This window comes from Bos grunniens, chromosome 26 (genome assembly GCF_055505025.1).
Source record: "Bos grunniens cultivar Pamir isolate PY7600 chromosome 26, Bosgru_T2T1.0, whole genome shotgun sequence".
NCBI classification, from domain to species: domain Eukaryota; kingdom Metazoa; phylum Chordata; class Mammalia; order Artiodactyla; family Bovidae; genus Bos; species Bos grunniens.
This window is the reverse complement of record NC_141190.1, coordinates 34,853,022-34,880,866: the sequence shown is the minus strand read 5'-3', so window position 1 is coordinate 34,880,866 and position 27,845 is coordinate 34,853,022. Positions and strand designations below refer to the sequence as shown.

General features: G+C 43.8%; 1 protein-coding gene and 1 long non-coding RNA gene across 32 annotated transcripts in view; both read left to right on the top strand.

Annotated features, from left to right (window-relative positions):
• LOC147344370 (uncharacterized) overlaps positions 1–19,017 on the top strand; it is a 39,793-nt gene extending 20,776 nt beyond the window's left edge. The window contains exon 2 of the long non-coding RNA XR_015155360.1: positions 47–19,017. This is a non-coding gene — a long non-coding RNA (uncharacterized LOC147344370). The remainder of the gene's footprint in view (positions 1–46) is intronic.
• ABLIM1 (actin binding LIM protein 1) overlaps positions 1–27,845 on the top strand; it is a 328,684-nt gene that overhangs the window by 111,342 nt on the left and 189,497 nt on the right. For 12 of the 31 annotated variants that reach the window (XM_086377807.1, XM_086377798.1, XM_086377796.1 and 9 more), the window contains exon 1: positions 25,751–25,899. The exons of 14 other annotated variants lie outside the window; for them this stretch is intronic. In XM_086377807.1, the coding sequence (XP_086233933.1) occupies positions 25,884–25,899 (16 nt within the window). In that variant the 5' untranslated portion in view covers positions 25,751–25,883. Of the gene's footprint in view, positions 1–25,750; positions 25,900–26,875; positions 26,943–27,845 lie in introns of those variants that run through there. 5 more of the 31 variants (XM_086377814.1, XM_086377811.1, XM_086377809.1 and 2 more) reach the window with 2 other exon arrangements.

Here is a 27,845-nt window from a genome sequence, read left to right as displayed (position 1 = left end):
GACGTTGCAGGCCAGCAGAACTAAACTTAAGACTTGCTGGTGGCAGGGAACAGGTGTAACTGCTGGAGCAAGAGACACTTCATGGGTCAAGACATCACTGTCTAGAAGTTTGATGGTGCCCCTTCTTCTGAGTACTCCTGCTTAAAACACTGCTGTTTGTCTGCTTACTCTCTTCTGCTCAGCAGCCAAGACCATCCCGAAGACTATGAGCTTCTGCAGGTGTTTTAAGTGGACTTGCTGAGCTCTTGTGTTTGCTCCCTTCTGATTAAAACAAAACCCCAAACTGAAAAGCAGGTGACCTCCTTGTCACTGATGAAACCACAGGCTGTAAATTCATTGTAAAACTAAATCCCATAAAAATTAGCATTTAAAAAAATTGGCATTTTAAAAATTTTTTATTGGAGTAGAGTTGCTTTGCAATGTTGTGTTAATTTCTGCTGTACAGCAAAGTGAATCAGCTACATGTTTACATATATCCTCTCTGCTTTGGATTTCCTTCCCAATGTAATTTTCTCTCTTAAAATTTTTTTCTCTTATCAAAAAGCAGATAAATTTTAGCAGATGATTTAAAGGTAGAGGAGGGACATTTGTCTGGAAAAATATAAAGACTTAAATCATTACATGGAATAAAGTCAGAATTCATTAGCACAGAATTGCAGGGATTGACCTGTGACTGGTGAATTAAGAGTAGTTAAGGCATCTGTCCTCTAAGCACTGTGTAACCCCCAAAGTGCTTGGCTCTGAGGTTGGGGTTCATCTCACTATTGAGGTTCTACAGTGTGTAAAGGCAGAATGCCCAGGGTCTCTCAGGGCTGGGTTAAAGCTCCTGGTTAATTTTGCCACTGACAGTTTCTTTTCTTTGCTTATCTTAGACGAGCTTGTTTAGAAGCAATGGAACTGTTGCTAGCAGTGTTAAGAATGCCTATCTGAGAAGATATGCAGGCCACCCAAGCAAATTATGCATTTGTAGTTAGCATTAGCTTCATAGTGTAGAGTTTGTGATACCTTCTTTTATAACCACATGAACTGTCCCAGAAGCCACTCCACTCCGTTGTAAATGCTGTGACTGTAATTTGACATGAACTGTGGCGAGAGGCTGATGCTGGTCCCGCAATGGAAGACATGGGTCCGCTGCCGCTTCTTTAAGGATCTTCTCTGTACTGTGTTTTCATGGCTGTTGTGTGGGTTCCACTGAAAAAAATATTTTTAATACTGGAGGTGTGGCCTCTGCAGGGTGTTTACCATGAGCTACATGGAAGAGGTCAAGCTAAGAACTCTAGGCACTGTATAAAGAAGGATGTAGCTCCTGGGTGCCCACTGTCAGAGCTGGCCCCAACCCCCAAGCAGCCAGTATCTGAATTCTTCTCTTTCCACCACCTGAAAAATAAGTCAGCACCTCACATTTACATATAATCAGACTGTCTTTAAGAGCAAAGAAACCTTTGGTGTTCTCATCAGCCTTCTTTATGATTCATCCTGATCTAAAATTCATTAAGTAGATAAAACTTCTTATATATAATCCTTTTATTGAAGAAGAATTTAATTTTTTCCCCTTGTATAGTCTGTCAGAACATAGCCACTTTTTAACTACATATATGGATCTATGCTGCTGCTGCTGCTAAGTCGCTTCAGTCGTGTCCAACTCTGTGCAACCCCATAGACGGCAGCCCACCAGGCTCCTCTGTCCATGGGATTCTCCAGGCAAGAACACTGGAGTGGGTTGCCATTTCCTCCTCCAATGCATGAAAGTGAAAAGTCAAAGTGAAGTCGCTCAGTCGTGTCTGACTCCTAGCGACCCCATGGACTGCAGCCTACCAGGCTCCTCTGTCCATGGGATTTTCCAGGCAAGAGTACTGGAGTGGGGTGCCATTGCCTTCTCCAATATGGATCTATAAACTTGTCCAAAAATTTAGGAGTTGGCTGACTAGATTCTACTGATACAACAGCTAAGCACTGAGATGGAGTCAGTGCTATAGGATTCGTTTTAGGGGGCAATGCTTGACAAATTTAGGGACCAAGAAGGCATGACAGCTTTGTTATAGAATAGTTATACTTTTGCTATAGAAAGATGCTGGATTAAAAAAAAAAATCTGTCTAAAGTCTGTGTTTGTGAATCATTAGTGTATCCTAGAGCCTATGTTTTGAGTGACTATGTCTGGCTTCTCTATATAAGCAAGTATATATGTTTCACAAATAGACCATGTGAACAAACATGTAAGCAGATAGATCTTCTCAGGTTTTCAGTTTGCAAAGAGCAGTCCTATAGGAAAGAAGGAATTAATGGTTTAGGGCAGAGGTTCTGACACTAGTAGGTTTATTAGGAAAACATAAAAGAACCTAATAAGTCTACAGGACCCCAGGCATCTGTGTTTTAAACAGATTGGTTTAGGAACCACACTTTGGAAACATTTGATAAAATATCTTAATTGTACATCCTAAGGCTCTTTGAAATAAACAAGAAATAGAACACATACAGCGTGTTTTGTTGTCATTTAGTCACTCAGTCGTGTCTGACTCTTTGTGACCCCATGGACTGTAAGCCTCCAGGTTCCCCTGTCCATGGGATTCTCCAGGCAAGAATACTGGAGTGGGTTGCCATTTCCTCCTCCAGGGGATCTTCCTAACTCAGGGATCGAGCCCAGGTCTTTTGTATTGTAGGTGGATTCTTTACTATCTGAGCCTCCAGGGAAGCCCAAGAATACTGGAATGGGTAGCCAGCCATTTCTTTCTCCAGGGGATCTTCCCAACCCAGGGATTGAATCCACATCTCCTGCATTACAGGTGGACTCTTTACCGCTGAGCCAGCAGGGAAGAACACCCTGTTTTACCTACTTTGAATGCTGTTTTTAGAGGAAGATCTTGGAAGGATTTTTTTCTGGGGGCAATGTTGATATAGGACTTAATCCTCCAAATGTAAGAAGAGAAATTTCACCACGTGACTACGGTACTAGAAGCTTCCACACTTCCACCCTCTGTATCTCTGGCCCAATCTGGATGCCTCTGGGGCAGTCTATCGCTATTCCCACTGTGCTTCCCATTGGCTTAGAATCATTCTAGCAAATTTGAATTCTCTGGTTCTTGAATTCTGTTGCCAAATCCTGCATTAAAGATTGTTATTCAGTTGCTAAGTTGTGTTCAACTTTTTGAGATCCCATGGACTGCAGCATGCCAGGCTCCTCTATCCTCTGCTGTCTCCTGGAGTTTGCTCTAATTCATATCCATTGAGGTGATGATGCTATCTAATCATCTCACCCTCTGCCACCCTCTTCTCCTTTTCAGTCTTTCCCAGCATCAGGAGATTTTCCAATAAGTCAGTTCTCTGCATCAGGTAGCCAAAGTATTAGAACTTCAGCTTCAGCATCAATCTTTCCAATGAATATTCGGGGTTGATTTCCTTTAGGATTGACTGGTTTGATCTCCTTGCAGTCCAAGGGACTCTCAGAGCCTTCTCCAACACCACAATTCGAAAACATCAGTTCTTTAGCACTCAGCCTTCTTTATGGTCCAACTCTCACATCCGTACATAACTACTGGAAAAACCATAGCTTTGAGTATATGGACCTTTGTCAGCAAAGTAATGTCTCTGCTATTTATTATACTGTCTAGGTTTGTCATAGGTTTCTTTCCAAGGAGCAAGCATCTTTTAATTTTGTGGCTGCAGTCACCATCTGCTGTGTGATTTTGGAGCCCAAGAAAATAAAATCTGTCACTGCTTCCACTTTTCCTTTTATCTTTGCCATGAAGTGATGGGTCCAGATGCCATGATCTTTTTTTTTTTAATGTTGAGTTTCAAGTCAGCTTTTTTACTCTCCTTAATAAAAGAAGCAAATAATTCTTTTCTCTGCTTCATCCCTCTGTAGCTTTATGGAAAGACCTGATGCCTGTGATAGAAACAGTTATAGCTTATGAGTCAGGAGACCTGACTCCATCCTGGGTGTGCTGTGTTGTCCTGGGAAAGCCAGTTAGTATCCCTAAGGCTTACCTTGTGCACCTTAAAATTAAAAGTCTGGAGAAGATCCCTGTTTCCTGAATGTTGGTCCTGATCTGGGGAACTTTGAGTAATACTGGGCCTCACCCCCAAAGAATCTCATTTAGAGGTCTGAGCTGGTGCCCCAGTCTCTGTATTTTTCAAAAGTTCTAGAGAAAATTCTTGCATGCAGTGATATTTGTGAACCATTGGAGTAGCTTATCTTTGAAGACCCTTCCAGCTCTATAATTCTATCCTGTTTAAAGTGTGTAAGGGTTTTATTGAAAAGAAAATGCTATTAGAATATAATATCCCAATGACAGGAGAAGGAGTGTGGTTTTATTCATGCTGACTTGTGACTCTTGTGTGGTATTTCAGTCACGTGCTTATTAACCTGACTGAGTGGGTGTCAAGGGTAAAAAGTCATTACCAGCCTTTGTACATTTGCTGCTTTGTACATCAGCAGCCTAACTGTGTGATGCTGCTGCTCGCTTATAACTTTATTAATTCATGCAGCCACCTTCATGGTAATTCTCTCTCATCATGTGATTCTGCTAGAGATTCTGCAGTAGCAGAAAACGTGTGAAACAACGTTAAGAATATTATTGCCATTGGATTAATGGAAGGAGGCTGAAGGATTTTCATGACACCAGGGGGAGGGGAGGGTAGAAAATGAGAAGGATTATTTACTGTGGCCTGGAGCTAGCTTGGTTGTTAGTTGTAGCTGAAGAACTTTTCTTGAGCTCTCTCCTCCATGAGAGCTGAAACACGAGAGAACTTGGAATTACTATCCTGAATTTTTTCTGATATGCATTTTTAGATTCATATCAATAGATATGCCTATTCACAGCACTCTTACCAGATGATATTGAAGATCCTAGGAATGTCTGTGGGTGAATCTTTTTCGCTGTTGAAGCTATGTCCTTTCTCTTGCTCTGGATATTAATCTGATTTTTAACTCTTCATTCATGTCTCAGACTAAAATAGTCTTGAATTCCTGGTAGTTATTTTTTTTTTAACCTGATCATCTGTGTATACAGAGCTGTACCTAAGCCCTTGAAGGTAATCACTTAAATACATCTTCCTTAATCTTCTTTGCTGGGCAGTGAGAGGAAAAAAAACAATAAGGAGTCAGGAGAGTTGTGGAGAAGCACAGCTTCTTGGAAGCCTGGTATCTATTTCTCATTTCTTTGCAATCTGTGCCGAGATGCCTTGCTTCCTTGGTTTAAAGTCTCTGGGGAAATTGTGCAACTCGGGCAAAGGCAAAGCCACCTCATCTGCGAAAACCAGCACCAGGGGCTCGTGCAAAAGGAGACTGGTTGTCGAGGATGTGAGTTTCCCCGGGAGCCCCGCCCCCGCTCGCAGGCGGGCCACCATCACTCACTTGTTGTATCTGCATCCTGATGTCTGCTGCACGTTTGAGCACTTGTTGAGCAACCCGGGTCCTCTTGGTAAGTAAAAGAGCCCACTCTGTACGTGGCTTTGTGTTTTGTGATTGGCATAAGTAATAAAGTGCTGTCTAGAACCATTCTTCCATGATGTATTCTTCAAAAGAAACACTATCCTGGATATATAATTGATGGGGTGAGAGTGGGAGGAATGGAGAATGTAACATAAGTACAGTCATGGAACTAAATTCTGAGGGTATTTTTGTCCATGATTTCACGATCTCAGTTACAAATATGTCTCTTTCCAAACTTGATAGTTGTAGTTCAGTCACTCAGTCCTGTCCGACTCTTTGTGACCCCATGAACTCCAGCATGCCAGGCTTCCCTGTCCTTCACTAGCTCCCGGAATTTGCTCAAACTCATGTCCATTGAGTCAGCGATGCCATCCAATCATCTCATCCTCTGTTGCCCCTTCTCCTCCTGCCCTCAGTCTTTCCCAGCATCAGGGTCTTTTCCAATGAGTCAGCTCTTTGTACTAATAACAGTCTATAACAGGAAGTGTGATGGAAAAGAGGGCTTCCCAGGTGGCACAGTGGTATAGAATCCACCTGCCAAGGTAGGAGATGTGAGAGATATGGGTTCGATCCCTTGGGTTGGGAAGATCCCCTGGAGTAGGAAATGGTAACCGGCTCCAGTATTCTTGCCTGGAAAATTCCATGGACAGAGGAGACTGGTAGGCTACAGTCCATGGGCTTGCAAAGAGGTGGAAAAGAAAGATCTCTATTGATAGATGATTTTCTTTCATATAATATAGGATGAATGGAAAAGAGATAGTCAAGGCAACAGATTGCTACTAGTAAAAAAGGACCTAAGTGAAGGTGAGATCTAAATTGTGTTAACCGCCATAGGTATACTTATGAAATATTTAAAAAGAAAAGAAAAAGAAAGGATGTAAAATGTTGAGAGAACTTGTTGAGGCTTCTTTTCAGTGAAGCTTATTAGAAAGAGGTCACTTATCTATCGGCCTGGGAAAGAAGTTGAGAAAGCCCAGTCTGAGGACAAGAGTTATTACACTTAAGAGTTCTCAGACTTGGAAATTATGATTTCTTTATTGAGAAGATGCTCACTCCTTGTCAAAATCAGTACTAGAATTCATATAAGAAGCAGAAGGCTATTAGACATGGTCCCTATAAACATGTGAAGATGACCCCAAAGAGCAAGAAAACAGAATATATACCGGATAATTCTTTGCTAGAGAGGATGGCACGATTGGATTAAGGCTAGGTCAGGGAAGGGAGTTAACTTATACTAGGGTGTTCTGTTTTCAATTAATTTTTGAACAGCTTTATTGAGATATTGAGATGCTTTATTGAGATTCTTGTTCCTTGGAAGGAAAGCTATGACAAACCTAGACAGTGTATTAAAAAGCAGAGGCATCGCTTTGCTGACAAAGGTCTGTCTAGTCAAAGCTATGGTTTTTCCAGTAGTCATGTACGGATGTGAGAGTTGGACCATAAGGAAGACTGAGCACTGAATAATTGAGGTTTTTGAACTGCAGTGCTGGATAAGACTATTGAGAGCCCCTTGGACTGCAAGGAAATCAAACCAATCAATCCTAAAGGAAATCAGTCCTGAATATTCACTGGAAGGACTGATGCTGAAGCAGAAGCTCCAGTACTTGGGCCACCTGATGTGAAGAACTGACTCATTGGAAAAGACCCTGATGCTGGGAAAGATTGAGGGCAGGAGGAGAAAGGGACAACAGAGGATGAGATGGTTGGATGGCATCATTGACTCAATGGACATGAGTTTGAGTAAACTCCTGGAGATAGCAAAGGACAGGGAAGCCTGGTGTGCTGCAGTCCATGGGATTGCAAAGAGTCAGACACGACTGAGTGACTTAACAACAACAAATTGAGATACAATTCATACATCATGCAATTCACCGAGAGGCTGGCTAGGAGATCGGTGTTAAGGCAGGACAGGATACTGATCTGACAGATGCTGACAGCTCTTTGACTCTCTCACTCTTTAACAGTCTTTATTTCACTACTCCAGGCTCATCCTTTTCAGGGGAGCAAGGAGTAGGGATAGGGAAACCATGACTTCTGCCCTCAGGCCTCTTACAAGCCACTCTAGGAGAAATTGGTTCAGAGCCAGCTGACCATGCATATTGCAGGAGTTTAGGGCACCTCTCTTAAATATCGGATTCCCGTGCTGGTGGATACCTAAAGTCCCTTTATTGAGTTAAAAAAGTTAATTCATCAATTAGGGTAAAAACAAAACATGTAACTTTCCTCTGGAACTAACAATTATGAATGAATTTGGTGCTTCTGTTCAGTGACTCTACTAAAAGAGATTCAAATAAAATGTTTCTGGAATGAGCTGTTGATGCTCATTAAAGAGATAAGGTCTGCCAGTAGAGAAGGCAGGAAGTCAGGAGGAGACCAGGTAACCTGTGGCCGAAGGAGAGTGTGCTGGACAATAGCTTGTCAGTAGTTTCAATCACAGGGCAACAAGAGAATAGACAGTATCAAAGAGAGCCTGGGTAAAGGAAAATGTAACCTTCTCTAGGGTATTGGTATCTTACTGGGGGCAGATAAGGAAATCTGGGGAATTAGTTCGGTGTGTGGGCTTTGGGGTTGGACATTTCAGAATTTAAGTTCCAACTCTTCAACTTATTCAACGTGTTGTTTTTGGGAAATTAATGTCTCCAAGTGACAATTTCCCCATCTGTAAGGTATGCAGAAGAATGCACACTTCACATGATTGCTAGGAGCAGGTCCATCCCCAGGGCATATGGGTTCCTGGGCAAATAGTTTTTGTGAAGATCCTGTTTATATAAACAGTTTTAGTCACTCCAAGTCAATATGTCAGCAGTCCAACCCTGCTCAATCAAGGTTAAAAAACACCATGCCAGCCTCAAAGAGTGATTGTTCACCAAACTCCTCCTGGAATTGGGCTGACTCCAATTCCTGGCTGGTTAGAGTGCCTCTAGGCATCTGGTCAACCCGCTGCACAGCATGAGAGGGACACAGAGGATCATCAGAGAGAACTCCAAAGAGGAGGCTGGACTGCCCGGCCTAGATAGCACTGCTGGCTCCAGCCCAGGCACCAGAAAGAGATTTAGATATATTTTTCCTCCTGTCTCTTTATTTTTTTAAAAAACCTTTTTATTTTGTATTGGGATATGTGTGTGCATGTGCATTAAGTTATGTTCAGCTCTTTGCGACCCCATGGACTGTAGTCCACCAGGCTCCTCTGTCCATGGAACTTTCCAGGCAAGAATACTGGAGGGAGTTGCCATTTCCTTCTCCAGGGGATCTTCCCAATGCAGGGATCACACCCCTGTCTTTTGCTTCTCCTGCATTGGCAGGCAGGTTCTTTACCAGCTGAGCCACCAGGGGAGCCCCTGTATTGGGATATAGCCAATTAACAATGCAGTGATAATTTCAGGTAAACAGTGAAGGGACTAAACCATACACATACATTTCTATATTCTCTCCCAAATTGCTCTCCCTTCCAGGTTGCCGCATAACACTGAGCAGAGTTCCATGTGCTCTACAGTAGGTTCTTTCTGGTTGTCCATTTTAAATGTAGCAGTGTGTACTTGTCTGTCCCAAGTTCCCAAACTATGCCTTTCCTCCATCTTTCCCCCCAACCCAGCAACCATAAGTTCCTTCTCTGGGGACTTAGTTTTTATATAACAATAATTCCAGTTCCAGTGTTGGTTCTGCAGCTTCATGATGGGGACTTAGACATTTTTGAGGAAGGTATGGTTTAGGGCCAGGGCCTGTGCTTGCTTGAGTCTAAAGGCAGCACCGATTACAAGGATTAAACGAGAACATGCACATCAGAGGTGTTTGCTACAATGACACACACAAACACCCACTAAATTTTAACTATAATAAAAGTACAATGAACTCATTCATTATTTTGAAAGCAATGATTTCTATTGTTTGTCTTCCATGGCTGTAAACCAATAGAAGTCCAGTTTCCAGGGCTGCTGGGGCCCAGGAGTTTACACACAGCACAGGAAGTGGGGTTCCCAGGAAGCCACCATGTGAACTTAAAGTATCCTGTTTAGGACAGGTGCTTGAAGGAAGCCCCTCCTCCTGTAGTCATTCGTGTTCCTCTGTGAGCAAAGCCCCACAGTGCTCAGGGGCAGCTCCTGGCAGGACACTCAGGGATATTTGGCAGAGGCCTCCTGCAGCTGCCAGAAGGACCTCAAGATGCCACAACTTCCTGTTTTTGTCTGGTACTCACTCCTGTTTTGAGCTGTGCAGGGCTCCACCTATGTGTCTCTCTCCTTTGTCATGCTCAAAACAACCCCTGGAAGTCGCTAGAGGAGGAACTGTTTTCCCCATTTCAGAACGGGAAAGGAATCGGCAAGAAACTAGATGTGTAGACAAAGCAAATAGATAAGTGAACATTAAAAAACAGCTTCTGCATGTGGATCTGATTGTTAGCTCTGATCGTGGATGCCATACCATTCTAGAACCAGGGTCATTCATTGAGGGCCTGCTGTGTGTCCAACATCGTGCCAAGTGCTTTATAAGCTCCCCCATTTAACATTCTTAAAAACTCAACAAAGCAAGCACTACTTTCATTTTCATTTTACAGATGAGGAGAGTGAGGCGTATGCAGTTAAGAAACGTGCTAAAAGTCACGTAGGTATTAAGTGAAAGAGCTAGATTTGGACTCTGGTTGGCCTGACACCCAAATTCATGGTCTTAAACCATGATGCTGTAAGGCCTCAACCCGGGAGCTTAAGGTCAGGTCATCCATAGAAATTGCTAATCTTTGGCACACTTTAATTTTGTAAATAATAGTGCTGATGAAGTACTTTAATAACTCAGATCTGAAGCTTCTCTTATCAAATAAATTGGTTTTTCAAGGAAAATTAGCAAACATTTCTTTTTCCTAGATCATGATTACAAGCTCTCTGTATGGGGTTTTCTTATCACCTTCCGGCAGAAGCTTAGAGTAAGTTTCTGAACCTGTGTTTCTCTGACCTCCTGAGCTTTTGGGTCCAGTACAAATGAAAGAGGCATATTTAGGGCAATTACCTTCTCAGCAAACAAACAAGAAGAGACTGGCACTGTTATCAAAAGCCCTAAGGTTATAATGAAAGGATTCAATGATTATGTTGTCAGCTGAGTCTACATCCCAAAGCAGAAAGTTCTGGACTGAATACCAGTGACCAAAACAGAATTGACAGTCCCCTCCCTGGTAAAGCAGTTCATATCCCCTAAAATAGAAGGTGATTTTACTCTGGTTCAGGGACCTGCTGTGTCCCTCCTATAATCTTCTGTACCCCTCCTAGGTCTGTCTTCATTTGGAACGGTCTGTCTCCCTAAGGGGCTTTCTTGTGGCTCAGCTGGTAAAGAATCCATCTGCAATGCGGCAGACCTGGGTTCAGTCCCTGGGTTGGGAAGATCCCCTGGAGAAGGGAAAGGCTACCCACTCCAGTATACTGAGATTTACCGTGTAACTGAGAGAACATCATAGGTGATTAATACATTGTTGTTTCCTGTTTTGTTATATGTTCATGGTGTGTGACTCATGTGGTTCTCTAACTTTCATGTCCCTTCTCATCCCATCTGCTGTCATCAGTCCCATCCCCATGGGTCACACATTGATGTCAAAGGGCCAAGGGAAGGTCTTGCTGCTGCTGCTGCTGCTGCTGCTGCTGCTGCTGCTGCTGCTGCTAAGTCACTTCAGTCGTGTCTGACTCTATGTGACCCCATAGACGGCAGCCCACTAGGCTCCTCTATCCCTGGGATTCTCCAGGCAAGAACACTGGAGTGGGTTGCCATTTCCTTCTCCAATGCATGAAAGTGAAACGTGAAAGTGAAGTCGCTCAGTCGTGTCCGACTCTTAGCGACCCCATGGACTGCAGCCTACTGGGCTCCTCCATCCATGGGATTTTCCAGGCAAGAGTACTGGAGTGGGGTGCCATTGCCTTCTCCAAGGGAAAGTCTTGGGCTCTGTCAAAGGCTAAAAAGGGACTTTGTTGTCCACAGTTTGAGGAGTGTATCTCCCAAAGCTCCATGGGGCTTTTCTATTTCATCTTCCTGGTGTTACTGAGATGGTGTGTTGGAAAATGTTTTAAATACTTGGCAAATCTCAGACTCAATGGTGAAGACCTCTACCCACCCCACCTTAAATCGGAGAGCAGTGTTTGACTTCTGGCCATAAAAAATGTTTCCCAGAAGCTGTGATAAGGAGCAATATCTGGTTCCTCCCGTCAGCCCTGCTGTCCTCGCTGCCAGCTGCATGAGTGGCTGGCTGGATACAAAGCAGTGACAGGCACCCGGTGTTGGCGAGGCAATGCTCTCAGCCATGGTCTTCTTTCCTCCACACACCCGGCCACCAGGGCCTCATCGTTTGTTGACGGGAAGTGATTCCCTAGTCTCTTGAGGTGGGAAATGATAATGAGTGGTTTCTTCGAAATCTTGGGAGGGCATGGAAGGAGAGATTAGGTTTTCAGCTGTTAATAGGTGGTAAATCATTAGACAGGGCTTCCCAGTGGCTCAGCGGTGAAGAGTCTGTCTGTAATGCCAGGACCGCAGGAGTTTTGTCTGTAATGCAGGTTCGATCCCTGGGTTGGGAAGATCCCCTGGAGGAGGAAATGACAATCCACACCAGTATTCTTGGCTGGAGGATCCCATGGACAGAGGAGCCTGGCAGGCAACACAGTCCATGGGGTCGCAAAGAGTCAGACTTCACTGAAGCGACTTAGCATGCATGCAAAGCATTAGACAGCCAGCATTTTCCATTGATTTATAGTTACCTATAACCCCTGTTAACCTCCAAAAGCTCCTGCCTGTTCCATTAGTTTAATCATATTTCCCAGAATCAGAATTTCAAGCCCTTGACGGTCAGACCCTGCCTTTCTACCATGTTCAACCATTACCCCACCCCCAACAACACTCACAGCAGATGTCTTTGTCACAGATGTCTCAAGGGCCTTTTCACCTTGGGTCTTACTGTGTTATGTTCTGCTGCCTGGTGTAGCCTTCCTTGTTCCTCTGACTCTCAGGTGGAATTTGCTTTAAGCTTTTCCTCCTCTGGGCAGGCTTGTCTTACCTCTTGCCTCATCCTCTCCGTGATGTACAGTATCCCATGCATGAACTCTGTGAGAACTCTGTTACAGCTGCCTGTTTATAAGCCTGTCTTATTTAGTACACTGTGAGGTCCTCTCTCGGAGAAGGCAGTGGCACCCCACTCCAGTACTCCAGTCACAAAGAATTGTACATGACTTAGCGACTGAACAACAACAACATAATGCTTGGTTATATCTATCTGTCTGCGTATCTCTCTTTGCCAAGTAGTAAGGTTCTTATTTGCAAGAAAATTGTTTTAACAGGCTTTGCTTCTCTAGTATATAATATATACTGTGCTTGGTGAATAAACACATTTCATACATTTAAAAAATTGTTATAATTCACATGCCATAAAAATATACCATTATATCGTGTACAATTCTGTGGTTTTTAGTATAGTCACAAAGTTGTGCAAACATCACCACCATCTAATTCCAGAGCATGTTCATCACCCCGAAAAACGACCCTGTAACCATTAGCTCCATCCCTTCATTCTTTCTGGAGAAGACTCTTGAGAGTCCCTTGGACTGCAAGGAGATCCAACCAGTCCATTCTAAAGGAGATCAGCCCTGGGATTTCTTTGGAAGAAATGATGCTAAAGCTGAAACTCCAGTACTTTGGCCACCTCATGCGAAGAATTGACTCATTGGAAAAGACCCTGATCCTGGGAGGGATTGGGGGCAGGAGGAAAAGGGGGCGACAGAGGATGAGATGGCTGGATGGCATCACCGACTCAATGGACGTGAGTTTGAGTGAACTCTGGGAGTTGGTGATGGACAGGGAGGCCTGGCGTGCTACAATTCATGGGGTCGCAAAGAGTCAGACACAACTGAACGACTGACCTGACCTGACCTGAACTGAACCATTAGCAGTCACCCCTGTTACCAACACTGCCCAGCCCTTGGGAACTCCTGGTCTATTTTCTGGCTCTGGGTTTGCCTATTCTGGACATTTCCTGTAATTGGAATTACACAGCAAGTGGCCTTTTGTATGTGGCCGCTTTTGCTTAGCATCATGTTTTCACAGTTCACTGGAGTTTAGCGTGTATCACTGCTTCATCCCTTTTTATGGATGAGTAATATCCCCTCGTACGGATGGACCACAGTGTATTCACCAGCTGATGGACATTTGGGTTGTTTCTGCTCTAGGCTATTAAGAATAATGCTGGTATGAACACATGTATACAACTTTTTGTATGGACATAAGACATATGTTTTCCATTTTCTTGGAATACCTAAGAGTGGGGTTGCTGGGTCATATGTTATCACTATTTGTTTGTTGTTGTTGTTTGTTTGTTTTGGCCATGTCATGTGGAATGCAGGATCTTAGTTTCCTGACCGGGGATCAAACCCACGCAGCCTGCATTGGGAGCAGAGAGTCTTAACCTCTGGACTGCCAGGGAAGTCCCTGTTAACTCTGTGTTTAACTTTTTGAGGAACTGTCAGACTGTTTTCCCCAGTGGGAAAACACTGTTTTGCATTAAAATTGCCCTTAATATAATTTCAAATTAAGTCAGAATTTTTCCCCCAATATGAAATAACCAATTTTCTCTAAAGTGAAACATCTCATTTTTACGTTCATACCTGTTTGTACCCTGTACCTTAATCTTCAAAACCTTGTATATCCCTACAATTTTTAAATGTTTACTTATGTATTTGGCTGTGCTGTATCTTAACTGTGGCATGTAGGATCTTTAGTTTGTCATAGGAACTCTCAGTTGCTGCATGTGGGATCTAGCTTCTTGATCAGGGATAGAACCCCAGTGACCCTGCATTGGGAGCACAGAGTCTTAGCCACTGGGCCACCAGGTAGGTTCCTATCCCTATAACGCAAAGGTCTGCAAACACATTACGTAAAGGAGGGTAGGCTCTTTATTTACTCCATGACATTAGTTAGCTGGTTTTGTTATTCCTCTGCAGGTGCCTTAGGATAGCCTCCAAATTGTGTTTGGTTGCTGTTAAAAGATCTTTCCTCATCCAAGTTCTGTAGCCATAGATAGCAACCAGAATGAATCAGAGGATGTCAGAGATGTTCTGACTCACAATGCCCAGAAAAATCCCGCTCACAGAGGTTTGCATGTGGTGCAGTGGAAAGGGAGAATTCTCATGACACGAAAGAGGCCCCCAGGGATAAAGATGGGAAGAAAGTCAAATAGTTAGAGCCACTGCCAGCAACCAGCTTTCTCCCTTTCTGCCTGGCCTGCCCCAGATCATGCTGGCAGGTCATTTTTGGCATCACTAGAATATTCTAGGCTAGTTAACCTTTGCTCTTTGTGCAGGACAATCCCCAGTTCTGTTTCCTATCACTGTTTTCCCTGAAGAGCTATCATGTGACCCTAGTATGCAGCTGCATAAGTTCATCTGTTACCTTTTCCTCGGGCCAGACTTGTCCTCGAAGCAACACTGCAAATCTGTAACCACTTGGTAGCTAGCCCTGTTGCAGGGGTACTGGCTACTTAATAAATAACTGCCCTGTTGTTGAGGTCATCCATTGCTGCAATATTATCATTGGTGGAAATACTATGTGATGTTACTTTTTTTTAGTAATACTTCAACTGAACTTGAACTTGCATAGATCATGGTTTGGTTGGTCTATTTTAAGAGTTTGCATGTGGTGCAGTAGAAAGGGAGAATTCTCATGACACAAAAGAGGCCCCCAGGGATAAAGATGGGAAGAAAGTCAAATAGTTAGAGCTATTTTTTTTTTTTAAGTTTTTAAAGAGGACGCAGGTAGGTACTTTCAACAAATTTCTTGGTTTCCTCTTTTATCTGGATACCAGGAGTAGTCCAGTTCATTTTCTTCTTCTTCTTTTTTTTTTTTTTTTTACTTTACAATATTGTATTGGTTTTGCCATACATTGACATGAATCCACCACGGGTGTACATGCATTCCCCATCCTGAACCCCCCTCCCACCTGCCTCCCCATACCATCCCTCTGGGTCATCCCAGTTCATTTCTGTCTGTAGCAGCTGGTGAAAAGATGCAGGGCTCAACCAACTTTCTGTAACTCCTCCTGTATTTTGGGAGGACCACATTCTATTAACACTTGAAACTTTATCTTTTTTGCTAAATGGCAAGCATTTTTCAAAACTTTATAGCATTTTCTCAGTATTTCTGATTCCCATCCCTTTCTACCTCCTTTTAAAGTTATTTCAGTACTTTCACTACTTGTCTTACTGGAATGTAAGCTCAATGAGGGCTTAATCTAGGCATCTTTTCTATATATCACTGTCAACTTTATGAAGCTTTATGAAGTTTTGTGTACTGTAGACGTTCAGTAAGTATTTTTAGCATCATTAGTGAATCAGTGGTAATTTCTTTTCATTCTTCACTGAATTTTGCCCACTTTGTCTTCAATTGCATGATGCTATGACTTCAAACTGTTTTCATAGCTTCCTTACTTTTTCCATGTGTAAATTTAATAGTCAATGAAAGTGAAAGTCAGTCGTATCCGACTCTTTGTGACCCCATGAACTATACAGTCCATAGAATTCTCTAGGCCAGATTACTGGAGAGGGTAGCCTTTCCCTTCTCTAGGGGATCTTTCCAACCTGGGGACTGAACCCTGGTCTCCAGCATTGCAGGCAGATTCTTTACCAGCTGAGCCACAAGGGAAGCCCAATAGTCAATGAAGCATGTTGCCAAATGTTCAGCACTCTTAGTATGTTTTATTCAGGAAGGGAAAAATACATTGTGGGATCCAGATCCAATACAAAGGGAAATTTAAATTCTAAATATTTCCCTTCCTGTCCTCCCTCCAGTCTCCCCAAACCCCAACGAATCCCATGCATATGCAGAGTGTTTCTCTTTTGCTGGGGGATGGTGAGAGGGGAGGAAAGGAATACAACTATCTTCTATACTGCTTTCAGAAATACAGCCAGTGTGGCATATGGCATATAGTACTAGCACAGTCTTTGGTGGAATTGTAGCAATGTGGAACTATTTAAATTTTTAAAATGAAAGCCCAAGTATATATGGAAATACAGTAGAATAATATTATAAAATGACTCATTCCTACAGAACTTGATAAATTTCCTAAATCACATCCTTCGCCGTAAAATATAACTGCAGGCTTAAAAGGCACTTAGGGGCATATTGATTTATGAGGCAGCTCTTAGTTCTGATCCCTGTAACCTGAATTAATCCAAGTAGCCTTGTTTACATATTTAAAGGAAGAAGCACTTCAGCACAGTGTGTGTGCATATAAATTCATTGTGTTTGTACAAAAAATGATCTAATTAATCACCGGTTCTCTTGAGGACAAAATCATGCATTCTGTCTGATGAGCAAATTTGGTCTCTTCAGGGTATTGTTCTAGAATCTGTCTCTACCATCTAAAGCAAAGGACTAGAAAGTAATCAGTGGATCAAGACTAATTTTTCTTTCTTTTTAAGCATTAAAGTATAGATAACCTAGATTCTCTTTTATGTTGAAATTCTCCCCCCTCCAATCGAACCTGGAGACAAGGATTCAAGGACAAATCATATATTTGAAAGATGATCCCAGGAAGCAATAACAGGGGAGTGAAGCCAGCGAAAGGTGAATTATCAAGCTAGTTACCAGTGTGGGCAGCCAAGGCTTAATTGATTGGAAACTCTGGTAGACAGCTCAGATACACCCCACGGATGTCCCAGCCAAGGGACAAGGAAGCTGGGGTATTTGTCTACCATCTTCCCATCAGTCACTGATGGAAAGCTGCTTCCAGGGGCGTTAACTCAGTGCGATGTTTCCAGGAACCAGGTTTGACTTTTATTTTATTTTATTTTATTTTCAGATTTTACTTTTAGAAGTGAATGCCAAGGAGACACTGGCATTCAAAAGAAGGAGGAATTGGGGGCTTCCTGGTGGTCCAGTGGTTAAGACTATGCCTTCCAATGCAAGGGATGCAGGTTTGATCCCTGGTCAGGGAGCTAAGATCCTATATGCCTCGTGGCCCAAACACCAAAATGTAAAACAAACAGTTTTGTAACAAATTCAATAGAGACTTTAAAAATGGTCCCAATAAAAAATAAAAGAAGGAGGAATGCACATGTGTAAGAACATAGGGAGGACTCATAGGAACCCAGAAAGTGCCGAGCAGGCAGGCCTCAGGAAGCACAGGATTCTAGGCTGCCCCAGGACCATCAGTTCAGTCCCAGTCTCTCCCCTCCCCGTTGGCTTCCCTCAGGATTTGGTATCTGTGTGTCTCTGGGAAGCCTATTGCTGCTTGGTCTTACTTGATCTTTTAATACAATACTGGCTCCTGCCTGGGACTTTTCTATATGATTCTAAGTTCAGATCCTCAGAAGTGAAAACCTAATTGACCCAGATCCTCTTTCTCAAGATAGGATATACTTTGTGAGTGCTTGGCCAGCTGAGGTATGGGTCCCCCTGGCTCATCCAGCGTCCACCTGTGATCTAGTGAACCATGGCCAAGGCATGAAGTCATATTGCCCAGTGCCCACTCAAAAGAGGGGACAGATGAGGAATGGTGAGGGCAAGTAGCCCCCAAGGCGCCTCTGTCTGTGGGATTTTCCAGGCAAGAATGCTGGAGTGGGTCGCCATTTCCTCCTCCAGGGGAATCTTCCCAACCCAGGGATTGAACCCACGTCTTTTGCATCTCCTGCATTGGTAGGTAGATTCTTTACCATTGTGCCATCTGGGAAGCCCTGCCATTAAAAGTTCTACAAGTTTTTTTCCATTATTCCACAGACTCTTTCTCACCTTGTCAAAGTGTTTTATATTCTACCTAATGTTGTCCTAAATAAAGTAAAATTTTACATTGTTGACATGAATTTGGAACTTTTGTGTTTAAGCTATGCCCTGCTCATTTTGAATGCAAATATAAGAGGACTGAACTCATTTGTGGAATCACTGAATTGCACAATTTATATTTCATAGATTGTAGAGGCATATGTATTTCAATCTTTCCAGAAGTGTGGGAATTTTGCACTCGACTAGCTCAACTGTTTTTATTTTACTTTTTGGACACGTGCACATTCTAGGGCATGCTGGGGTGGCAACCCACCCTAGTATTCTTGCTTGGAAAAACCCATGGTCAGAGAAGCCTGGCAGGCTATAGTCCATGGGGTCACAAAGAATAGGACATGACTGAGCAACTGAGCATGCACGCAGGAATGCTATTCCTTGAGGATGATCAGAGAGGGTGGATGATGGAACTGCACCCTAAAAGACTTGAGAATGTGGATCTGAGGACATCTTTCCCTGTCCAGCCAAAGATGAGCCCAACAGGCCAAGATGATGCCATTCACCTGCAGACCCTATCATAAGAAGTCCAAAAACCAATGAAGGATAAAATATCAGGAGAGAAGATCATTTTATAGAGGCAAAATGCAACATCATTTTCTTCTAGAAATACCAAAGAAGTTGATACACATTGAGTGCATATTGACTAAAAAAATGTGTGTGCGTGTGTGTGTGTGTGTGTGTGTAGCTGGGCATAGGGAAAGGGTGACACTTTTGTGACCTCTGTGGAAACAAAGACCCAACAAAGCAAAGGGAGAACCCATGGCTTTGGATTATGACAAACCTGTTTCCTCAAGTGTAAAGAAAATATTATTTTATCCAGTTGTTAGGAGGATTAAATGAGGTGATAAATGAGTGTAAAGAGACCAGAATGGTGGCTGACACATAATAAGCTTCCTGTAAATGACAACAAAAGTGGTAATTAACTTACAGCTGATTCACATTGTTGTACAGCGGAAACTAACACAACATTGTAAAGCAATTATACACCAATAAAAAATCAAGTTGTAAAAAAAGCAAGAAAAGAAAATTAGTATGAAGTAAGCTTGGCATAGATAACTGTTTCTTGGGGGTTGAGTTTGGGAATTACTATAATTTAACCCCAATAATAAATGTGTTAAAAGAGGGGGAAAGGTGGTATTTAGGAGTAGTTATAAAGGAGATTTCATAAAATGCTACCTGGTTAAGTTCCTTTCAACTTGTTTCTCCCAAAGTGAATTACTGGTTTGCATCTTGGCAATTACTTTCAAGCAGCCACTAAATTGATTTATGTATGAGACTGAATTTACTTTTAATTTACTTGAATGAGATTTCAAAATCAGTCTTTTTGATATAAAAATGAACACTTAGCCAGCATTTTGACCTACTGTGGTAAGTCAGTGACGTTTGCGCCTTAGAATTTATCAAATGTCGTATGCCTACTTTGTGCCTATCACTATGTGAATTCAGATATTCACATGTGATCTCGTCCCTCAGAGAGCTCACCTCTTGCAAAAACAGACACATAAATGCTTCACTGCAGCGTCGTCATATTTGGAACACTAATGATATGCGTGTGCAAGGCTCACACACATGTCATGCGTGTGCAATGCTCAGTCTCTCAGTCGTGTCCAACTATTTGTAACCCCAGGCACTACTATAGTCTCCCAGGCTCCTCTATCCATGGAATTTTCCAGGCAAGAATACTAGAGTGGGTTGCCATTTCCTACTCCAGTGGATCTTTTTGACCCAGGGATCAAAGCTACATCCCCTGCATTGGCAGGTGGATTCTTTACCACCGTGCCACCTGGGAAGCCCCACTGGTGACATGAAGTACCAAAAAGAAGAGGGTGTTGCTAGGAAATGCATCCCAGCTTCAGATGATAGTAAATAACCATTTTTCTTTTCCAGTACTGTATTTCTACCTGGAACATATTAGGGGAAAAGAAAAAGCTAATAATATTGAATTGGCCAAGAAGTTTATTTTGGTTTTTCCATAAGAAGGTATGGAAAGCCCAAACAAACTTTTTGGCCAACTCACTAGTAAATTGGGGAAAAAAGAGGCTTTTCCCCAAGTACTTCAGGGTTATTTCTGTACTTCTTGTGAGCTTCTCATGTGCCTGAAATTAGGCTACAATCCATGAAACTCTCTGTACTATCAAAAGATCCTTTGAATTCCAGTAATCATTTCCAGTACACTTGTAGGAAAGCGACTGATTTTTACATTCCCCCTGCAGTTAATATCTATAGTGGATTATTTATGGAAAGTTTTAAATATGCTTGCCTGGTGGATCAGATGCTAAAAAACCTGCCTGCAATGCAGGAGACCCGGGTTCGATCCCTAGATTGGGAAGATCTCCTGGAGAAGGAAATGGCAATCCACTCCAGTATTCTTGCTTGGAGAATCCCGTGGACAGAGAAGCTTGGTGAGCTATATATAGTCCATGGGGTTGCAAAGAGTCGGACACAACTGAGTGACTAACATGCATTAGTGATTTTTCTTAAGCTGCAATCTGTTGCTTAGATCCAAACTCAGAATTGACTTCTGAGAAAGACCACAGAGAAGTTTTGGATGCAAATGTAAATTATTCTACTTGAAGAACTCATGGAAAAGAACTTTGCTGGGCACCGATTCTGTGAGATTCACATGGAAAAAATCCTAAGAATTCTCCATTGAAGACCTAAGAGTAGGATCAGGATCAAGAGGGATCAGACATTTAGGAATTTGTGTCCGACAGTAGGAAACTTTGGAATCGTCACTACCAATAAATTTTCATGAAGATTACAGTGAATGTCATGACAGTTATTATTTCAGCCCACTGAGAAGATGGGGGTTGTTTTTTTAGATGGGGCAGCATTGGCTATAGCTATGTTTGTGAATTACATGTTCAGTCACTTTTGGTGATACAGGCCAGTGTGCTAAGCGAGTCAGTGGTTCTTTATTACTTAAGGAGCTGGTGGTGCAGCTCAAGTCTTAACCAGAAAATCTGAATCTTTAGACCTTGGATGGGAGCAGGTGTATGCATTTAAAGTACCCCCAGTGTTTTTCTCCCTGGAGGTCTGCAGACTACGCTCTCAGGAGTCTGGAAAAGTATGAAACTCTCATAGCCTCATTGTGGACAGCAAGCCATTATTACAGAAGGATAAGTCAATCCCAAATGGTTTGCACTACTCAAAAAGCTATTTGTGTGACTGTCATTTTATTCTATTTTTCGGGGAAATATTTGTTGTTGTTGAGTCATTAAGTCATGTCCAACTCTTTGTGACCCCCTGATTGCAGCGTGCTAGGCTTCCCTGTCCTTCATATCCCCTGGAGTTTGCTCAAACTCATATCCATAGAGTTGGTGATGCCAACCAACCATCTCATCCTCTGTTGCCCCCTTCTCTTCCTGCCCTCAATCTTTCTCAACATCAGGGTCTTTTCCAATGAGTCGGCTCTGTCTTAAAAAAACGAATAAACATAGGCACAAATGGGCACAATCTGGTTAACACTGGACATGCCACACCAACACAATCCAGTTTGTAGGAAGGAGGCAGTGTGATGGGACACACATCATGGCAGACTTTGAAATGTACCCACGGTCTTTTGAACCTAATCTGTAAGAAATAGGTAGCTCAGGTCCGAGGCTCTCATCACATCCCTTCAAAGGCTCAAATTCCTTACCGTGGCCTTCTGAACCTTCCATGACCTGCCACTGAGGCCTTAGCTTGAGGCTCTCCCTAATCCTTGTGAACACTGATCTTGATACCTTCTTGCCCTGTGACTCCACTTGGAATGATCTTCCCCGCTTTGTTCATTTGGCAGCCCTGTCTTGCCCCTTCATTCCTCCTAGAAGCCTCTGCTGACCCCCTCAGATTGGGCTCAGCACTGCCCTGCGTCCTGTGTACCGGCCTCTGTCTTAGCATCTCCCTAATCATGTTGAGTCCTTGTGCATGAGCAGCTCCTTCACTTGATGGTAAGCAACTCCTGCGCAGTGATCTCTCTCCTCCTGCTGTGGTGCAGCCAGCCCTGGACCTGGTGTACCATCGATGCCCCATAAATGTCTGCTGTGGACTGGTAGATGTAAACATTAAGTAGAAAGCTAATAACAAACTCATTCTCAAGTTTTCTTCCAGCCAGATACTGCTAGAAAGAATTTTGAGCACTCTTGCCAATAAGTCCAAAGCTTTTGAGGGGGTATCTGGAAGCCTGGGCTCCTGGGGACCAGGATGGAGGGGTCTGGAAATTCCTGCCTTGTGGATGCATAAGCCACAGGAAACCTGTGACTCTGTAGAGAAGAGAGCAGTGAGGGCGTGGACTCCACCCAGCTGCTTCTTTCTCGTCTTCACATTTCCCTCTTAATTGGCATGGGCTTCCCAGGTGGTACCAGTGGTTAAGAAACCACCTGTCAATACAGGAGACGTAAGAGATGGGGGCTCGATCCCTGGGTTGGAAAGATCCCCTGGAGGAGGAGATGGCAACCCGCTCCAGCATTCTTGCCTGGAGAATCCCTAGGACAGAAGAGCCTGGCGGGCGACAGTCCATAGTGTTGCAAAGAGTCAGACACAACTGAAGCGACAGCACAGGCAGGCACTGCGGACGTGATGTACTCTTGAGTTTTTGCCCAGAGTGGCTGTGTGCTCACAAAGCTTTTCTCTCCAGCAAAATGGTTTCTGTCCTTTGCTCACTTGTGGTCAACCCTGCCTTCATTTTGTGAGTGAATGACAAGGCAGCAGTCAGTCAGTTTGAGAGAATAAAACAACAGATGAACCCACAGGTTGGTGTCTATATTATGAAGTCTTATCTCATCTGAGTGGAATGAGATTGAGATAAGCTCTTTGGAAATCTTCTCTAGAAATAATAATGAAAAGTCCTGTCGTCTTATGAGCTGTACAGTTTTTAAATTGTTTCATTTATTTTGCGGCGCTTCTTGTAGCTTGAACTAACTATAAAGCACAAAATATCTGTGCTTTGCTTCTGTTCTCAAAGCTCTTAACTATTTGGCCCTGAGGCAAGGAGACAAAAACAATTTGGTTTTACTCTGCCACAGTCCAAAAATAACTGTAGTAATATCCTCTTTGGTTATCTTAAAAGTATAGCGTGGAGGCTTTTATCCCAAAGTAGCAGTGTCTGACTGTTGGGGGGTTGGGGGGGACCTTAGCTATATGACTGTTATTTAGCAACTAAATGCTGGTGACTCATTCACTCTGACTGTGGTACAGGAAAATTCTTTCCATGGAAAACACAAGAAGGGAGGGGGGCAGAAATCTCTCTGAACCACTGTGTAGTATTTTCCTTTGGAAAAGGCTCCTCTGAAAATGAATAGGCACCAGCTGCTACTCGGCTGGCTTAGTCCCCAAAGCTCCTGGAGAGTCTTCCTCAACTGGGCTTTCTGAGCAGTTCATCCACAAAGGTATACAGGTAGGCTCAGAGCCGCAATAAGGGATCAGTTTGGTTAATAAACTAAAATCTCGGGATTAAAAACAGTCACCTGAATAAAAGAGAAATTGAATTCACTGCATTCATAGTTGGAGAAGGAAATGGCAACCCACTCCAGTGTTCTTGCCTGGAGAATCCCAGGGACGGGGGAGCCTGGTGGGCTGCCGTCTATGGGGTCGCACAGAGTCGGACACGACTGAAGCGACTTAGCAGCAGCAGCATTCATAGTACCTGGAATATTTATATGATGATTTGGTTTGGACTAGAAACCCCACGGTGTTTTACTGTCGCATTCCATTAGGAAGAGAGGGAGGGAGAGGGGGAGAGAAAGAGAGAGTTCTGTTCCCTTAGCTTTGCACCGAATAACATGAAAGCCTTGGGGAGAAGTGCCTCAGTGAGGTGATATTTATGCAGCTAAAATATAATAAAATAAGTTCACCTGCGAGGCTCACAGCACCAAACTAATTCTAGCTCCCTGAGTTTCATTTTGCTTGTCCTCATCTCCTCGAGGGCTCTGGGGGGATTAGGGATGGGGGAAGGAGACTGTGCAGTGCTGGCCATGAACATTTCGGGGGTTGAAAAGGGCTTCTCTTCCTGCTCCTGAGCCCTGCCCAGCCCTGAGGTCGCGCTGCTCTCATTGCTAGGCTCTTCTTTATGAATGGAGGTTAGAGAAGCCGCTTAAAGGCTCTTCAGCGCTTACTCTCCAGCTGGCCGCTGACTTAGGAAAAACATGACCCTGTGGGGCTGCGATGGGGGCAGGGAGGCCTGTGGGAGAAGTTTGTGTCATAGGAAAGACGACCCAGGGGTTGGAGGGGCCTTCGCCCTTTCTTATAGGCGGAGATGCCCAGGCTTTAAATAGTAAAGCCCTGAATCACAGAGGTAGGAATGTCACAGCCGCTTGAGCTCTGCCACTGTAACCCCGCAGAAAACCAGCCCCGCCTGGTGTCATCTCAGCTCTAAACAAGCTCGGAGGCAACGATGAGGCAGGTTGCCTGACTTCATTCCTTTCTGTTACCGCGGCTCTCTTAGACCCAACACGGTACAATATTTGCAGTAAAACAGTCTAATCCTGGCCTGTTCTGGTTCTGAAAGATGAGTGGTCCATCTGCTGTTCTCCCAGAGCAGCAGCATCTGCCTTTGTGTCTCTTGCTCATCACATCTCTCCCACATGGTGGGGAGCCTGTGAACGATCTGGGTTTGGGAGACAGGTGCTGGAAAGGGGTGGGTAGGCGGCTTGGTGACTCCACCCACTGAAAGTTACCTGCTCCCTGCAGACAGACCTGTGCTTCTGGGGGTCAGAAATTGAAAGCCAGGATCAGGGTTAGGCGGGTGAGGGATGTGGGTGTGACTGTTCACCCTTTGCTTTGTGGGCTGGGAGGGCTCCTCCCTGACACATAGGGAACCAAGGGGGCTTGTCTAGAAAATGCTAAAGAATCAGGGAGAAGGGGAAAGTCAGAACCCCACCTAACAGGATAAGTCAGGTTTTTACTTTGATTCTGGATTTGATCCTGGATGAGGGACTGAAGCCTGAAAAATGCCTCTTCCCAGGCTCCTCATTGTCCCAGTCTGTCCCCTCTTCTCTCCCCACCCCTCCCCCCGCCCTGTTTCAGGTAAAGGGGGACAACATCAAACATCATTATTCATTTTTCATTATCACTGAGCCTCCAGGACCTTAAAAGTTGAAGGAAATGAACTGGAAGTCGTCACTTGCATTATTTTTCTACTAAGGCTAATTTTATTGATTCGGTTGGTCTGAGAGAAGCTGAATCTTAGAGAGCAGCAGTTATAGGAAACTAATAAGCTACCAATCGACTAGTTTGACTTACTGGAACAGTCCCTGGCTGCCCCTCACCGGCCCACCCACCCCCTCCTGGCAATCATTTATCAGACCCCGGGAGGGGGCCGGTTCTCGGGGATCATTTTGATGCCGGTTCTGCCGACACGAGGAATGCTACGTGGTGTCAGTGACCAGAGCTTAGGACACTGGAATTTTGCATTTGTTACAGCAGCAGCTGTAGCGAGTGGCTGCGCCGGCCGAAGGGCAGCGTCCCCGAGCAGGGCGCGGCCACCACTTGGCGGCGATCGCTGGGGCGGCACCCGAGCTCGGCCCTAGAGATGGGGGCGGGATTTTAGAAAGAAGCCCGGACTCGGCGAGTAGATGGCCGGGCGCTTCCTCGCAGCCTCTGCAGCAGCCGATCTGTCTGCCCAGCGGCGCTCCCACTCCTAGACTTTGTTCCCGTTTCCTCCCGCTCTGCTCGCCAAAGGCACCGGTTACCATGGTGAAGGAGAAAGGTAATTAAATATCGATCCCTGTGCATGGCTGCAGAAGTTGCACTGGTGCTGCAGGGCTGGGCCACCTAATGGGGGACGATCAATGGAAAGCCAGGCAGACATGTTCTGGGTGTGAGAATCTGTATTGTGAAGTCCGGGTTTGCATAGAGCAGAGACTTACTTCATTAAGAACCTTTCATTTAGCCACGGCGCGTCCCAAGAGCATTCCTATTTCTGGAGTGTTTGCACAGCCGAGCTCCCAGGGCGTGTGTCTTTTTTGATTGCTATTGCATTTGGAATTTTTGGTTGTGTTTGAGACTTGCCTTCCTGCCTTCATCCTAGCCTTCACTCTTCCTCACTCACCCCCACCCAAATCAATACATTAATGAAGCTGTGTAATGAAAGGGCCCTTCTACCAGGTTTAGGCTGTGTTGGGACCTGCCCGAGCTTAGCTCAAAGTTCCAAGCGGTTGATCTTTAAGATTCCAGGTGTGCCTCTCTAATAACCTGTCATTTCAGCGGCATCCCTAATCACTCTTCCAAACACCTTAAAAGATGGGTTACATGTCAAGGGCGGCAAATCATGTCTTAAGAATGTGAAAAGGATGGTCACGCTCCGCACAGGCGTACCGTATTTATGCACTGGGCGTGGTCCGAAATGGAAGTTAAACTTTTCAGAATTGAATTGTTATTTAACTTATTCCTTTGTCTGTGAAATGTAAAAGAGCACAACAATGTTTGATTTTAGTTATCCAAGTAATATATAAATATGTCATATGTTAAGAAAGTGCAGTGTCACAGGAGATTAGACAGTGAAAGATGAAATCTCCTTGCCCTTACCTGGTTCACTTTCATTTCCCCTTTTCTCTTGAGGCAAAATTGTTAATAGTGTGTATCCTTCAAGAACTTATAGAAGGAATAAGATAGATAGATAGAAGTGTTAAAAAAGGATCATTCCCTGACCATTTTTTCGTGACTCGATTCTTTTCTGTTAATAGTATGTCTTTGGGACCTTCACTACATCATTTGAGAGTGTGAGTAACCACCACTGAATTTTGCGTTTTGGTAAGCCTGGATGTATTCTGCCACATTTCCTGACTGTGGACATACTTTTCTCCATAAACACAGATGTCTGCTCTTTGGGCGCTGTCTTCAACATTTCCGTGATTTATCTTTGTCTACTTTCTCTTAAAGCCCCTACAGGGAGTAAATGTGAGGTGAACGTGCTGAACTCAAGCTGATCCCTATTGTTGGAAACTCAATTCAGGTTTATTATACTAGTGGATGGATGGAGGAATAGGATCACAACAGCTAACCGTGTTAGGGCCGCACCTTAGCACAAAGAGAAACAGCTTCTGGTCAGTCCATTCTGCTCCTATGTATCTTTCATAAATCACGGGGTTTAGTTTTGGTTTTACACCGACTAAGGGGTAATTGAACGAAATGGTTTAGTGAGAATAAAGGTGCTTCTAATAATATTTCCTCTCTTTTTGGGGTGCTACCAGGAACCCTAAATAAAGACGTTGACATTTAATCAAGGTCAGGTCTCTTCATTTTTACCTCCCCTACAGCTGAAACAAACTGACTCTGATCTCTACTGCTAATGGTTTTGAGTTTGTTTCCCCAATATGAGTAATTTATGAGCAATGGGAAAGAGGATTGCAAAGGTCACTTCCCAATTCCATCCCCCAGGGGCCCATGGAAGCCCTGGACTTGCTGTTCGTGGTGAATGTTTTATAGGTCAGTAGTCCCCAAATAGCAACTCTTCTTAAGTCATTAGAGACTTCCCAAAGCTTGGATTGCCTGGGTTCATGTTTGCTTTACAAGTCAGTAACCACTTTCTGACTAGAACACTTTGGACAGGCCACCGAGAGGTCACATACTAGTTTTATCTAAGCCCTTAGCCACTGATTAAAGGCTGTTCCTTTTCTATTTTGAGGTCCATGTCAGTCTCCACTTCTGCCTCCC